The 15,001-nt window shown below is 68.7% G+C and overlaps 1 protein-coding gene across 9 annotated transcripts; it reads left to right on the top strand.

Moving 5' to 3' along the window:
* Positions 1 to 17: 17 nt before the first annotated feature.
* On the top strand, positions 18 to 14,527 carry ACAP3 (ArfGAP with coiled-coil, ankyrin repeat and PH domains 3). Of its 9 annotated transcripts, XM_036845124.1 has the most exons (24): positions 36 to 202; positions 4,017 to 4,074; positions 4,788 to 4,907; positions 5,116 to 5,169; positions 6,340 to 6,398; positions 6,834 to 7,017; positions 7,453 to 7,497; positions 7,640 to 7,735; positions 7,816 to 7,890; positions 8,325 to 8,336; positions 8,961 to 9,073; positions 9,160 to 9,211; positions 9,450 to 9,550; positions 9,624 to 9,735; positions 9,969 to 10,177; positions 10,257 to 10,326; positions 10,452 to 10,546; positions 10,625 to 10,830; positions 10,999 to 11,103; positions 12,110 to 12,208; positions 12,292 to 12,512; positions 12,706 to 12,815; positions 12,956 to 13,066; positions 13,159 to 14,527. In XM_036845124.1, exons 1-24 carry the CDS (start codon positions 156 to 158, stop codon positions 13,304 to 13,306), a joined length of 2,502 nt encoding a protein of 833 aa, XP_036701019.1. In that variant the 5' UTR covers positions 36 to 155; the 3' UTR covers positions 13,307 to 14,527. The 9 variants fall into 9 exon arrangements, 5 of the variants coding, with proteins under 5 accessions (XP_036700991.1, XP_036700977.1, XP_036700984.1 ...); XM_036845082.1 differs by having other exon boundaries at positions 30 to 202; positions 8,325 to 9,073; XR_005018933.1 differs by lacking the exon at positions 13,159 to 14,527 and having other exon boundaries at positions 24 to 202; positions 8,325 to 9,073; positions 12,749 to 12,815; positions 12,956 to 13,025.
* Positions 14,528 to 15,001: the final 474 nt, after the last annotated feature.

The following is a 15,001-nucleotide window of genomic DNA, read 5'->3' as shown; positions in this document are numbered from 1 at the left end:
TGACAGGCGGGGCGGGGCGGTGGCGCGGCGGCCTCGTTCCGGAGCGGGCGGGCGCCGAGCGCGGCGCGGCGCGGCGCGGGCGGGCGGGCCGGCAGGGGATGCCGCTCGGGGCGCCGCGGTCCTCGTGCCAGTGAGCGCCTCGCGCTGCCGCAGCCATGACGGTGGAGTTCGAGGAGTGCATCAAGGACTCGCCGCGCTTCAGGTGCGCCCCCGGGGCGCGGCGCGGCCCTTTGTGATCCGCGGGGTCGCCGCCCCTCGGGGCACCCGGGGCCGCCGGGGGATGGGCGCGGGCGGGGGCGCCGGTGCCGCCTTTGTGCCCGGCGCCTGGGCCGGAGGCGAGAGCAGGAGGACACGTCTTGTACAAAGCCCGCAGCGCCCCGGCCCGAGAGCCCGGAACAAAAGATGCCCCTTGTGCTGCTCGCCGCGCGCGGAGGGTGCGCGCGTGGGGCGGGGCGGCCGCCGGCGCGGCCACCTCTCCGTGGGAGTGTCCGCCCCGCTTTGTGTCTGCACCTCCGTACTGGCCACCTGCACAGGGCTGAGACCTAGCCGGGCGCTGCAGCCCGGCTGTGGCCAGGGTCGTCTGGGTGCGTGGGGCGTCTGCCCATGGAATCTGTCTTGGTCCGCGTGCCCAGAGCAGTCAAGGGGGCAGGCAGCTGGAGCCTCGGTTAGGGCCTCGGGCGGCTGCTTGGCAGGGGTGACCTAGGCACCTGGCGGGGTGGGGGCTACCAGAGCAGACTGGGTTCTAGGGACTGGTGGAGGTTCTGCGCTGTGGCCGGCCCTGGGTTTGTGCTTTTAGTCCTTCCTGGGAGTGCAGGCGGGCTTATCCGTGTGGACACGTTCATGCTGCGCGCGCATCTGCTTTAACGGGGCACCTCCCGTGTGTCAGGTGCTCATGCTTGTGCTCGTGCTCGGGTGCACACGTGTGAGTTCTGCCCCTCTGCACCCTCCCTTGAGGTGCCAGACCTTGGACGTGAATGTGTGGGTGAGCTGCACCCCTGGACTGGCTGCTTGATGCGTACGTCCAGACTAGTGATGGGTGCACGCACACGTGTGCATGTGTCACCTCTGGGTGTGAATACAGATGCATAGTGGGTGTGTATCATAAAAGTATCAGTTTAGGCACTAAACATATGTTAGTTTGTTCCTGTGTGGATCTCAGCACGGGGTACATGTCTATACACGGTATCCACGAGTACACCCGTCTGCGTGTGAGTTGCGCTGCTGCGTGCATGCGTGTCTGATGGCATGTGTGCATATCTGCCATGCCTCTGCATACTCGCACTTGGCCGTGCGTGTGTGCGCGCGCGTGTGCTGGGTCTTTGGGGTGTGTTAGCCGGAGGGCCTGTGTGTGGGTGCCTGGCGGGCCTCAGCACCAGTGCCCTTACCCCTGACTCCCTAGAGCCAGCCCCTTGCCCAACCGCCACACAAGGGGTCAGCAACAAAAGCCAAGGAAGGCTGGATGAGGGGTAGGGGTCGGACCAGAGAGTGGCCCCAGGCCCTGGGCAGAGTGCTGAGGGCCACCCTCTGTGTTCTCCCATCTTCTGTTCCTGACTGCTTGAGGGAGAGGGTGTAAGCAACTCAGGCACCCGTGATCCTGGGCCCCCAGCACGGCCCAGGCGGTGGGCGGAGGTGTAGCCGGGGCCTCAGCTGGGGGCCTGGTCCTGGCTGAAGCACCCCAGCGTCACCCTGGCCCCTGGCTGAGAAGCCTCATGCTCTTCCTCCCCATCGCGGAGGGGCCCAGGCCCAGCTTGCCTGGTTGGATCAGGGCCACTGGCACCCCATTCACCTCCAGGCCTTCCCTCCCACACCAGCCCGCTCGCGGGTGGCACCCACGGTGCGGCAGTGGGTGCAGCAGCGCCTGGGCTTTGGCAGGCTTCCTTTGAGAGTGCCCAGCCAAGCCCGGGCTGGGGTCCAAGGAGATCCCCCGACCTTGGGCCACAGAAGCTGCACCGGGTGGGTTTTGGTTGGGCTGAGATGTAATGGCTTTTGAGGCTTTTCTGGGGTCCCCTCGTCAGCGCTGCTGAGGATGTAACCTGGACTTCCTGGAGGCCAGCCTGGGGGCAGGGGGTTAGGGCGGGGCCAGGCAGGAGAGTGTGGTCAGCGATGCAGAGCCCCAGCCCTGGGAAGGGGGACCCTGCGTACGCGCTCTTGGCCTGGGGGAGCCCCACAGCCCCGGGATGCACGTGGCTGGAGGGGTCCAGACTCTCTCAGACCGGCGGGGTGCCGCTCACCCCTTGTTCTTGGTGCCCCCTCCCCTGGGTGGGGCTTCAGGCGCTGAGTCATGGCTCTGGTGGGGGAGCTGGCCTCACCCTCTTCCCCAGCATCCAGGCTGTTGAGGAAATCCTGGAGGGAGAGCAGGAGAGGAGGCCTTGGTCCATGGGGGTGGGGAGGAGAGACCTGAGGGGCGTGGGGCCCCCGGGACGGACTCTCTGCTGAGCGCCTACCTGGTCCCTGTGAGCCCACTTGTCAGCATCTGGTGCATCCCACCCTCACCAACTCTCTAGGGACCAACCCCCCATCCCGGCCCAAGGGTGACAGCTCTCCACGCAGCTGGCCAGGGCAGTTGGGGTGGCTGGGCCTCCAGGAGCTGCGTCCCCTTCTTCTGGGTGGGTGGTCCTTCCCTGCCCTGGGACCCTCGGAGGGGGAGGGGGAGGGGGAGGCTACAGCAGCGGTCAGGGTCCTGCAGTCTCAGGCGGGGGCACCTGCGGGCCATGGGCCACCACCGGTCCAAGCAGACATCCCCTTTGACCCCTTCCTTCTCTGGAACTCAGACGCCCCTCAGCCCGTGGGGAAGGGATAGGGGCTGCTCAGAGAGGAGGAGGGTGGTGGGACGGTCCAAGGGCCCTGACGGGGCAGCCTGGCACTCACCCCATACCTCCTAATTGAGGGCATCCCGAGCTGCACCCCACGTGAGGGACTAAGTCCCTCCCCCCAAGGCCTGGGAAACCCTGGAACGTGCCCTCTGCCAGCCACGGGGGCCGCGAGGGGCCGCTAGACCTGGACAGCCTCCTCTCTGCCCGGCCCTGCCCTGGCCCTGGCCCTGGCCCTGCCTCTGGCCGCTGGCCGGAGCTCCTTCCCTGTTGTCCCTGGTCCCCAGGAGGCCAGATGGGCCCAGCTCGCCAGCTGAGTGGGGTGGGGAGGGCAGGATCCTGGCCCTATTTCCCTGTTTCCTGTTCCCGGAGTGTTGGGGGGTGTCACGTGCCTGATCCATCTGCCTCTCGCCTTGCCTTCCGGGATTCTCCGTCCACTGGCTTCTCTGGTGATGTCATACATTAACTCTTCCCTCCCCAAGGCAGCCCCATTGTCAGGCCGCCCCCCTGGGAGTGGGCTCCTCCGAGGTCTGACCCACTGCTCCTGCCAGGCAGACAGGGCCTACTTGGTATTTTGAGGTTGGGGAGTAGGCAGGAGGTAGGGGCACGCCTCTGCAGGCGGCTCACGGTGTCGTGGAGCAGCTCCCGGCTGCGGGCTCTGCTGAGACAGGTCTGCCCAGCGCCTGCCAGCCCCAGGCCAGGGTGGGCTGCAGCAGAAGCTGAGGGGTGGGGGGGTCCAGATGGGGTTTGGGGTCAACTCTGAGCCCTGGAGAGGGGCAGGGGCTGGGCTGGGGGGGTGACCAGCGAGGCCCTGCATGTGCACCTCCACGGGGCCCCGGCCCCTCCCTCTGTGCCAGGGACCTGTCTGACCACCCCCTTCCCCCCATCCACAGGCCCCAGATGGGGGCCTCTATCTGCCTGGGGTGGCAGTGGGCCCTGGTGGCTCTGCGGCTCTGGAGTCACCGTCCCAGTCCTGCCCCCTCCCCACCTCCCTCTTCCATCCCCCCTCACTGCCAGCCTCCACCTCCTGGTCTGTTTGAGGGGCGCGTGGAGGCAGGTGGGCCTGCAGGGGCCAGTGGCCGTCGGCAGAGTAGCCCCTTCCCACCGCTGACCCCTTTGGGGAGGTGCCCGGGAGGCGAGGCCGAGCTGAGTCGGTGGGGGAGGCTTGCTGCAGGCGGGTCTCCAGCCACCCTGTCGCTGTCGCAGGGCAACTATCGACGAGGTGGAAACGGACGTGGTTGAGATCGAGGCCAAACTGGACAAGGTGAGGGGGGCCTGGGGGCACACGGAGGGCCCGGGGCTACTCTCCCTGCCCCCCGCGCAGCCCTGGCCCAGCTCACCCACGGCCACCAGTGTGAGCGCGAGTGTGCATGTGCACAGCACGTGGGCCTGTCCATCACCGGCCTGTCACACCCGTACCGGGGTGTACATGCCACACACACACCTGTGTCTGCCGGGTCTCCTCCCGACAAGCCAAGCAGGGTGGGGGGCCTTGGCGGGGGGCGGGGGCAGCTGCCAGGGGGCTGTGCCTCCAAGTGCCAGGGTTAGGGGCCAAGGGCACAGGCAGGGGAGGGAGGAGGGCACAGGCTTCAAAGCCAGAGGGAGGAAGGAGGGGCGGCACCCCTGAGCCCCTTGCCGGCTGGTCCTGCTGACCCTTGTCCGGGACCACACGCCCCCCCGCCCGCCCCCGGGCCCTGGGTTCCCTGCTTCCGGCTTCCCTCCCCTGCTCCCACCTCCCACCCTGGAGCCGAGGCCTGGGGCACGCCAAGTTGTCCCCCAGCGCCAGGTGGGCTCAGGAGGGTGGGCGGGCGGACGGGCAGTGGCCTTCCCTTCCCGCCCGGGGCTGCTCAGGGGCAGCTGTGTCATGGGCACTGACGGACCCTGAGCTGAATTCCGGCTGCCCTGTCCGGGTCCCTGCCCGTGTGGCCTGGCCTCTTGGTGGCGTGAGTGTCGCCCCATCCATCGTCCTGTCTGCAGCTGGTGAAGCTGTGCAGTGGCGTGATCGAGGCTGGCAAGGCCTACGTCACCACCAACAGGCTCTTCGTGAGTGGCGTCCGCGACCTGTCCCAGCAGTGCCAGGGCGACACCGTCATCTCGGTGAGGGGGCAGCTGACCTCTGACCTCTAGTCAGGGGCGGGCGTGGGCAGACAGCCCCTCAGGGTGCCCTGGCCTTGGGAGCAGGTGGGCGTCTGCGCTGGGCTGCGGGGGCCACTCTGTGGCCTGTGGGTGGGAGGTGCCAGACACTGGGGGCACAGCCGTCCCATCTGAGCAAGGGTCTTCCCCCACCCACCCACCCTGCCCCCAGGAATGTCTGCAGAGGTTCGGAGACAGCCTGCAGGAGATGGTCACCTACCACATGGTGAGCCCTGGCCGGGTGGGGGCGATGGGGGGGGGCGGAGGGGAGGGGAGGCGAGGGGAGGGCAGGGCCCACCCACCCGGCTTCCTGATGGTCGTCCCATCCACCCCCATCCCAGGCAGCCCCCGCCCCCACCGCTGGGAGCTCCCTGCAGGCCCCGCCCAGCCTGGAAGGCTCTGGGCTGGCTCCGTGTGAGCTGAGCTGGCAGGGGCGGGCGGTGGGGGAGGCCACGTTTCTGCTCCTGCAGTCTGGCCGGAGGGGGGGCACATCGCTGAGACACTGCTGTGTCCCAGGTGAGGGCCGGACAGCCAGCGGGGAGGCACCTCGACCCTGCCCGGGGCTGAGGGCAGCGGGGGCTTGGGGTGGGCAAGGCCTTGGAGGGTCATCCAGGGCCACCCGGCAGGGGTCATGGGCCAGGCGATGGAAGCACCTCCCAGGCTGACCCCACAGCTACCGGCTGACTCCCACCCCGCTGCCACCCGGGCTGGGTCTGCATGACCTCGAGCCCCTCGGGGCCCCCAGTGTGGACACACAGAACAGACCGAGGCACACGTGGGTGGTCAGACCGTGGCCTGGAAACCAGAGCCCCAGACTAAACAAGGGGCCCATCCCCTGTAGGGGAAGTTCAGAAATAAACCAGCGCCGGATGGCTCGTCCTGCCCCATGTGTCTGTCTGTCTGTTCCTGGTCAGGCCCCAGTGCTCTCTCCGCGTCGAGGGGTCTGATTCTGGGTCCAGCCGGTGCTGCAGGGAGGCCCCACCCTGCCCCCAGGCCAGATTACTCGGGAGCTCCGGCTGCATCTCCATCCCTCTTACTGCAGGGCTGGGCATCCCCCACGTGGCCTCCCGAGGCCTGGGCGATGGGTGTCCCTCGGGACTCTGTGTGCGCCTGCCCTGTCTGGGCTGATGTGGGGTGGGCCATAGGAGGGGGTCCATCTGGGACAGCGTTGGCTTCTAGTCTGGCTGAGAGCCAGGTTGGGGGGACGGGCAGGTGGTCACAGCTGTCGCCTCTGGCCGCCGACCCAGGCCTGGGGGCCCGTGACCCTGTGAGGCCAGCTCTGTGAGGGTGGGGCTGGGCGGGCCTTTCCCTGGTTCTCACCTGAGGGGACAGGGGCCTGGCCTCTGGGGTCATGTGGGGACAGACGCCTGACGCCCGCACCCTCCTTTGCCCCCAGATCTTGTTTGACCAGGCCCAGAGGTCTGTGCGGCAACAGCTCCACAACTTCGTCAAAGAGTGAGTGGCCCCGAGGGAGGCCTGGCCTCTCCCGGCCCCGGGAGGTGTCGGGGTGACACCCACGCTGGAAGGGGGAGCAGACGCAGCTACGCTTGATCTGGGAGGGTCCAGGGGCCTTGGCAGGGGTCTCAGCCCAGTGCTGTGTGTACAGCTGGGGACCCCCCCGAGTGGAGAGTCTGGAGTCCGGGGTGAGGCTGGGGGTCACCCCAGGCTGGACCAATCCTGGGAGTGAGGTGGTGAAGGGGGAGGGGGCCCCAGCTCAGGGGAGGGGCCTGAGGAGGAAGAGGCAGGGAGCGATGGCTGCGGGGGTGGGGGAGCGGGGCGGGAGCTCTGGAGCACAGAGGGGCGGGGAGCAGGGAGAGCGTTTCAGAGAGATGGGAGACCCCACGTGCACCCCTCCTCGGACCCCCTGGCCTGACGCCCACCGGCCTCCAGAGATGTGCGGAAGTTTAAGGAGACTAAGAAGCAGTTCGACAGAGTTCGGGAGGACATGGAGCTGTCCCTGGTGAGGAATGCCCAGGCCCCAAGGCACCGGCCCCACGAGGTGGAGGAGGCCACGGGGGCCCTGATCCTTGCCCGGAAGTGCTTCCGCCACCTGGCGCTGGACTACGTGCTCCAGGTCAGCCCCCGGGCGTTCCCGTGTCCCTGCAGACGGGGAGCTGGTGTCTGGAGGGGCCCCTCTGGCTTGAGAGAACTTGAGGTGCTTGGGAACGGACATGGGGGGCGGATGCCCACGCAAAGGCCCGGAGGTGGGGATGGGCTAGGGACAAGCCAGGGCTGTGGGCTGCGGGGGCGGAGGCCTCGAAGACCTTGCTGAGGCAGGCCTTGGAGGGACTTGGAGCACGGGAGAGAATCTGTGGCTTTGCCTATGGGAGGGACCCAGTGTCCTGAACTGCGACCATGAGAGGATGGATGCGCACCTGTGCAGGGAGCTGAAGATGAGCTGGAGGTCTCGGGGGACCACAGCACCCTGAGTGGACAGTGTGGCAAGGTCCAGGTCGTGGCCCAACCTTGGCCCTGACACCCCTTCACCTGTTCACTCCTCCCCTGGCAGATCAACGTTCTCCAGGCCAAGAAGAAGTTTGAGATTTTGGATTCTGTGAGTGCTGGATGAGGGGGAGGGGTTGCCCTCGAGTATAGGCACGTGCCGCAGGCGTGCTGGGTGTGGGTGCAAAAGCTGGGGCCCCGGCCACTGCCCCTGGGGGCGGGGCCTCACCTGCGTGCCCCCCCCCACCCCCCAGATGCTGTCCTTCATGCACGCCCAGTACAGCTTCTTCCAGCAGGGCTACAGCCTGCTGCACCAGCTGGACCCCTACATGAAGAAGCTGGCGGCTGAGGTGAGCCTGTGGGGAGGGGGCCCCGGGGCCAGCTTGTCAGGGGAGGGGGTCCACGTCCCTCTCTGTGCCCCTCCCCACAGCTGGACCAGCTGGTGATCGACTCGGCAGTGGAAAAGCGGGAGATGGAGCGCAAGCACGCCGCCATCCAGCAGCGGGTGAGGCCCTGCAGCCCTGGCCGCCCCCCGAGGGGCCCCGGGTCCACTGCCCCTCACCCCGCTCCATGCGAGGACCTGGGGGGCCCAGCGTACAGACACGCGCCCCGTCCCTTCCCAGGCCCACCCACTCTCAGGCTGACTCTGATCGTCTTTGAACTGCAGTCAGAGGCGGGGGTCCCCATCCCTCAGGGTCTCAGCACAGTGGAACGGTCACTTAGACGCCAGCGCCAGCCCCCTCAGCCCACAGACGCTGCGGCTGCAGCTGGGACGGGGATTCTACTGCGGCCTCGTCTGGCCGGCCACAGCTGGCCTGGCGCGGCCCGGGGCAGAGATGGGCTGCGGGGCGGGAGCTGCCGTCCCCAGCCGGCAGGGAGGGGGCAGGGCTTCACTCACTGGCTCTCTCTCCCTCCCGCCTCTCCTGCTCCCGCCCTCAGACGCTGCTGCAGGTGAGTGGGCGCCCACCCTGGGGGGAGGGGGCCCCCGGTGGGCAGGGCCTCTGCCCTTCCCGCCCCGCGGCGTTTCAGCACCAAGGACACCTCCACGGCCGGCCCCGGCGCGGCGGCCCTGAGCAGCTCCCAGAGCGCGGCCCGCTCCAGCCGAGGTGGCTGAGCTGGGACCGCGTCCCCTGCGTCCCCTGCGTCCCCTTCGTCCCCTTCGTCCCCTTCGGGAGCAGCTGCAGCTGTCCCTTCCCGCCCCCACTCAGCCAGGGGAGCAGGTGGCTGGGCCTCCTCTCCCACTGCCGGACACCCAGGACAACGCTAAGTGTCTCCCCAGCCCGCGTGAATGGAGCTCTGTCAGGCTGGCCGGGGCAGCCCAGCTGGCGACGTGAATGGGGGGCAGCTTCCTTCCTGATGCCAGGGCCTGCTGCTCTGCCAGGCTGGGGGGTGGGGGCTGGAGCTCTCCGGGCCCCCAGCTGTGACGGGAGGCGTCTGCCCCCACGGGGTTTCGGGTCAGGAAGCGGCTGTGAAGAACCCCCCTCCACCTTGCCTCTGGGGCAGCCCGAGAGGGTGGCGGTGTCCCCGCAGCCGCGGGCGGGTGCTCACTGGGGGCCGGGCTCCGACCACCCCCAGGACTTCTCCTACGATGAGCCCAAGGTGGAGTTTGACGTGGACGCTCCCAGCGGTGTGGTGATGGAGGGCTACCTCTTCAAGAGGGCCAGCAACGCCTTCAAGACGTGGAACCGGTAAGGGAGGGCCCTTCCTCAGGGGGTGCAGGGCAGACATGGGGGCTGGCCCGGCCTGACCCCTCCTGGCCCATCCCCCTGCCCAGGCGCTGGTTCTCCATCCAGAACAGCCAGCTGGTCTACCAGAAGAAGCTCAAGGTGCGCTGGGCCCAGGGCAGCAACGCCCGGGGCCTCCCCACCGGGCCTTGGGGTGGGCGATTGGTGGGGGGCGTCACAGGGCTGAGGACGCTGATGGGCACCAAAGCCCGAGTGGCCAGGGACAGAGGCCACTCAAGTCTCAGCCGGTCCGCCTCTCTTGAGTGGAGCAGTGGATGGGCGGTCGGTGCGGGGCAGGGCTGGGTGCTGAGTGCAAGGGCCACGGCGGTGCCGCCCGCAGGATGTGCTGACCGTGGTGGTGGACGACCTCCGGCTCTGCTCCGTGAAGCCCTGTGAGGACATTGAGCGGAGGTTCTGCTTTGAGGTCGTGTCGCCCACCAAGTGAGGAGGCCCAGCCCAGGGCGGGTGCGGAGGGAGCCCCTGCCCGCCCGGCCTGACGGCCCCCTCCCCACAGGAGCTGCATGCTTCAGGCCGACTCGGAGAAGCTGCGGCAGGCGTGGGTTCAGGCTGTGCAAGCCAGCATCGCGTCCGCCTACCGGGAGAGCCCTGACAGCTGCTACGGCGAGGTGGGCCCTCCGCGCCCTGCACACGCACGCACAGCTCCCGCAGGCCGCACACAAGCACGTGTGTGCGTTGTCTGTACGCGCACGTGAGTGTGTGCACACATGCGGGCGCAGGCTCGGGCCTCAGGGGCCTTGGCCTGTGCCGGCACCTGCGTCTGGGGAGGAGGAGGGGCCCCGCTGGGGAGACTGGGGCTGGAGCTCCCAGAGGGCTGAGCGACCCCTCACCCTGTCTCCAGAGGCTGGACCGCACGGCGTCCCCGTCCACAAGCAGCATCGACTCTGCCACGGACTCTCGGGAACGCAGCGTCAAGGGCGAGAGTGTGCTGCAGCGCGTGCAGCACGTGGCTGGGAACAGCCAGTGCGGCGACTGTGGGCAGCCGGACCCGCGCTGGGCCAGCATCAACCTGGGCGTGCTGCTCTGCATCGAGTGCTCGGGCATCCACAGGTGGGACCACTGGGTGGCCAGGCGGGGCGCAGGGGCCAAGACGTGACCTGACTCCCCCTCCCCCCGCCTTGCCATCCAGGAGCCTGGGCGTCCACTGTTCCAAGGTGCGGTCCCTGACCCTGGACTCGTGGGAGCCGGAGCTGCTGAAGGTGTGGGGGGCCGTCACAGGCCGCTGGATGGCTGGGGGTGGGGGGCGGGGGGCGGGAGCCAGGTCTGCAAGCTTGGGGGGCGTTCGGTGAGCTGGGCTGATGCCCGCACCACCCTCTCCTGCCAGCTGATGTGTGAGCTGGGAAACAGCACCGTGAACCGGATCTACGAGGCCCAGTGCGAGGGGCCGGGCAGCAGGAAGCCCACGGCCAGCAGCCCCAGGTGAGGTCGGGGGCAGCCTGGGCGGGGCCAGGGGACCCCCGGCCCACGAGTGCAGCCTCACGTCCGGTCCTGGTCCAGGCAGGACAAGGAGGCTTGGATCAAGGACAAATATGTGGAAAAGAAGTTCGTGCGGAGGCCGCCCTCGGCACCGGCCCGGGAGGCCCCACGGCGCTGGCGGGCACAGAAGTGCCAGCGCCACCACAGCTCCCCCCGTGCCCACACCACCCGCCGCGGCAAAATCCGGATGGAGCCCGTCCCGCCCTCTGTGGCTGCTCTGTGCTCAGGTGGGAGGGGCTGGCAGGTGCGCCCCAGCTCACAGGCCTGGGCAGGGTGTGAGCCTCCAGACCCTGGATCCCAGGGAGGCCGGGGTGAGGGGGGTAGGAGGGGGGCAGGGCTCACGGGCACCCCAAGCTCTGCCCACCTCCCACTGCGGCCTGGTTCCCGCCCTGCAGGCTCCACAGAGCCCAGGTTCCGCAGGGACTCCCTCTTCTGCCCGGATGAGCTGGACTCCCTCTTCTCCTACTTCGACGCGGGGGCTGCTGCAGCCGGTCCACGCAGTAAGTCCCCTGCTGCCCACGCCCCCCGCTCAGCCGGGGCAGCGTGGCAGGGGCCAGGCACGCTCACCTGGAGGGTGGATGAGTGCGGGACAGCCGCAGCCACTCGCTCAGGGACCGGAGGGACGGGCTTTCCTCGCAGGAGGGACTGGTCGGGGGATGGGGAGAGTTTGGAGGTCAAGCAGGGCTGAGGCTGGGACAGTATCTCGAGGGGCCAGGGGTAATTTGGCCACTGGCTTGGAGGCTGGGGCCATGACCCTCAGGAGTGATGTGGGCGTGTGTGCTGTGTGCACACAGGAATGTGTGTGTAAGGGCATGACTGTGCACACAGGTGAACGCGTGTGAGTGCATGTGCATACGTGTGTATATGCGTGGGCGTGTGCCCATGCACGTGTGCACGTGCCTGCTGGGGGCCGGACCGGATCCCGAGAGACAGTTGTGTGCATCTTCCCCAACCCCTCCTGGAGTTTGGGGTGCAAATGCTACAAGTCAGGGTTCTCCCCCTGTTAACCGTCTGTCAGCACCCACTGGCCTGGGGCGTGTGGGCAGAAGACGTAGGTTGGGGCCAAGAACTGGCCGGGCTGCTGGGGTGACGGGGGTCCCCTCGGGCAGCAGAGGGCGCTGTCTCACCATCCCTCAGCCTGGGCTCATCTGTGAGGGCTGCCTTCGGGTGAGCAGGGCCAAGTTCGCTCACTGCTGCCTGGGGCTGTGTCTGGGGTTTGGCAAAGACCCCACCTCTGGGCGGTGACCGCCCCGCCTGCACTGGCCACAGCTAGGGCTGACCTGAGAGGGTGGGCTTCCACCTGTGGCTGTGCTCCTGGGGGGCCGGCGATCCTGGCTCTTTCAGGCTGTTACTTGATTCTCTCCCCTTTCCTCCCATCCTGGGCAGGGCTCCCCTCTGCCTCACCCCCCAGCATCCCCCGGAGGGCGGGTGGGGTGCCAGCCTTCCCGCAGGGCCGTGGGAGCAGTCAGAAGCGCTCAGGACCTCCTCTGCTTGCGGACCCTGCAGGTCTGAGCAGCGACAGCGGCTTAGGGGGCAGCTCCGACGGCAGCTCGGATGTCCTGGCCTTTGGCGTGGGCTCCGTGGTGGACCGCGTCGCTGAGGAGGGTGGGTGCGCAGCTCCCCAGTCCGGGCCCGCCTGTCCCCCACCGCGGGCCGGGTCGCCGGCCCTGACCGCCCGCTCCTCGCAGAGGGTGCCGCGTCGGAGGAGTCCAGCGGCGAGGCGGACGGAGAGGCGGAGGCCTGGGGCCTGGCGGACGTGCGCGAGCTGCACCCCGGGCTGCTGGCGCACCGTGCGGCGCGCACTCGAGACCTCCCCGCACTGGCCGCGGCTCTGGCGCAAGGGGCCGAGGTCAACTGGGCCGACGCGGAGGACGAGGGCAAGACGCCGCTGGTGCAGGCTGTGCTGGGGGTAAGTGGGCGCAGGGTTGCACCCTTCCACGGCGCGCACGCGGGGCCCTTGCCTTCCCCTGAGGACCGGTCTTGGTCCTGCTGGGGTGCCCAGGGTGGCGTCGGGGTGGGGGTGGGGGGTAGGGGGGTGGGGGGACAGGGGCCCTGCAAGGGACCATTTCTGTGGCTCCGCTTGGTCTGAACCCACCCCCCAGGGTTCCTTGATCATCTGTGAATTCCTCCTGCAAAACGGAGCAGACGTGAACCAAAGAGACAGCCGGGGCCGGGCGCCCCTGCACCATGCCACGCTCCTGGGCCGCACTGGGTAAGTCGTGGGTGGGCCGCCCCACCCCTCCCCCTCCCCCCTCCCACCCCTCCCACCCCCCCCCCCCCTCGCCCCCGTGGGCCCGGGTCGCCTGCCGGTACCTGCCCAGGGCCCGCCCCGACTTGCCCCTCCGCCCTCAGCCAGGTCTGCCTGTTCTTGAAGCGGGGGGCGGACCAGCACGCCTTGGACCACACGCAGCAGGACCCGCTGAGCATCGCGGTGCAGGAGGCGAATGCAGACATCGTCACGCTGTGAGCACAGCGCGGGGGGTGGCCGGGGGGGGGGTGGGCGGCGGGAAGTGGGCGGCGGGTGGAAGCGCCTCACGTGGCTCTCCCTCCTCCAGTCTCCGTCTGGCGCGCATGGCCGAGGAGATGCGTGAGGCCGAGGCGCCCCCCGGCCAGCCGGGCCCCCTGGTTGGCAGCAGCCCCACCGAGCTCCAGTTCCGCAGGTGCATCCAGGAGTTCATCAGCCTCCACCTGGATGAGAGCTAGGGCGGCCGGGCCTTGGCGGGACCCCCACCGGCCCATTTCCCGAGAGCCCCGGAGCTCCTGGAGCCCTGCTGCCTGCTCCGCCCCGCTCGGGGCTGCCCTGACCCCTACGGCCCGGAGCAGGACCCCAGCACTGAGTCTTCTGAAGCTCCATGTCTCCCCCGGGAGGTGCTGCATCACCCCACCCAGGGACCCTGTGTCTTCGGGTGACCCCTCCCTAGGGGGCCTGGGTTGCTCGTGTCACAAACCACTCTCAAGGCCCCACGTCACCTCGTGCCCCTCTCTGCTCCCCCAGGCCCGTGTCACCTCATGACCCTCTATCCCTGGGGCCCATGCCGCTTGGTGCCCCACTCTGCCCTCAGGGCCTGTGTCACCTTGTGCCCCCACTTTACTGCCCAAGAACACTGACCTGATAGTAGGGGCCCTCCCACACCCCCGGAACCCCTCCACTAGGCCCTGGGGCTGGCGGCTGGCCGCCAGCATGTGGCGAGGGCAGAAGGGGCCACCCATCCAGGGAATCAACCCGCGTACCTCACTTAGTGACCCCAGCATCCAGGCTGGGCTTCTTGGGTGCTTGGGGGGCTCTGGCCTGGGGCCTCAGCCCTGGCTGGGTGCGGATGTCCCGAGGCCGTGTGGCTGGCCATGCAGGCCCTCGTGCCCCGCAGCCCCGCCCATCCCCCCCCCCCCGCCCCGCCCCGCCCGCCTTTTCCCACAGCGGGTGGCAGGGGTGTGGCTCTTCCCACCCCTGCATCCGATGTCCTTTGTCTCCTTTGTCACGGACTGAGGGGTTTTCTACAATGACCTCGTTCTCACTTTGTCTCGCGTCTTTTCTCTGGACTCAAGGACCACTTTGACCCCCAGCTCTGCCTGCTGCTAGGGGAGGCGACTGCAGCTCAGCCCTGCCCCCTCACCAGCCTTCCCCCCACCGCCGGCTTGGCCCGTGGGGCCTCGGCTCACCCCCCAGGGCCCTCTGATGCCTTCTGCCTTCCCCTTCCCAGAGCCCTGGGGCACTGGCTGGGCCTCTCCCCAGCTCGGGCCCTCGGCCAGGCCAAGGCCAGTCGGTTGCTCACTATGCAAGGACTGCCCAGGGAGGCCCCGTGGGCAGCAAGGTGGGTGCGGACTGGGCCCCCAGCTCCCTCGCCTGCTGGCTGTGACCCCTAGAGAGCAGCATTAGCGCCTTCCTCTCTCCCTGCTTGAGCTCTGCCCCCACCTCCCGCCCCACTGCCTGCATCAGGGCCTCTGCTGCGGCCTCGGCTGGCTGGCGGGACCCGCCTCCGTTCCAGATCACGATTAATAAACCGGCCGCTTGCACCTGCCGCCTCGCCTCACCCACCTCACTCCGCTCTGTCTCGGCTGGGGAGGGGGGCGGTCTCTGTGTCCCCTGCTTTCCCCAAGGGGAGGCCCTGTGTGGGACAGCACCAGTCGTGCCCCCAAAGGATGTAAGCCAGAGCCCGGTGCCCCCGCCGGCGGCCTGATGGAAGCCAGGGCTGCTTTGATTAAAACCAACTCCTAAAAAAAAAAAAAAAAAAAAAAACCAACTCCTGATACCCCGTTCCCTGGCCCCTCTGCCCTGCTCTGGGGTGGACACCACCCGGCGAGGACGCTCTGGACCTGGCCTGGTCCCCTGGGCAAGCTCTGGCCCCACGTCCTCCCGCTCCCCAGCTCCCACCGCGCCCGTGACTGAGGAGGTGGAGGTGT

Source organism: Balaenoptera musculus, chromosome 1, assembly GCF_009873245.2.
Source record: "Balaenoptera musculus isolate JJ_BM4_2016_0621 chromosome 1, mBalMus1.pri.v3, whole genome shotgun sequence".
NCBI classification, from domain to species: Eukaryota; Metazoa; Chordata; class Mammalia; order Artiodactyla; family Balaenopteridae; genus Balaenoptera; species Balaenoptera musculus.
The sequence above is the reverse complement of the archived record's forward strand: the minus strand, read 5'-3'. Positions and strand labels throughout refer to the sequence as shown.

Coding starts and splice junctions, on each gene's coding strand:
- ACAP3 (XM_036845082.1), top strand. CDS start 156: ATGACGGTGGAGTTCGAGGAGTGCATCAAGGACTCGCCGCGCTTCAG. Junction 9,074..9,159: donor GCCTTCAAGACGTGGAACCG/GTAAGGGAGGGC, acceptor CCCCCTGCCCAG/GCGCTGGTTCTCCATCCAGA. Junction 11,104..12,109: donor TGCTGCAGCCGGTCCACGCA/GTAAGTCCCCTG, acceptor CGGACCCTGCAG/GTCTGAGCAGCGACAGCGGC.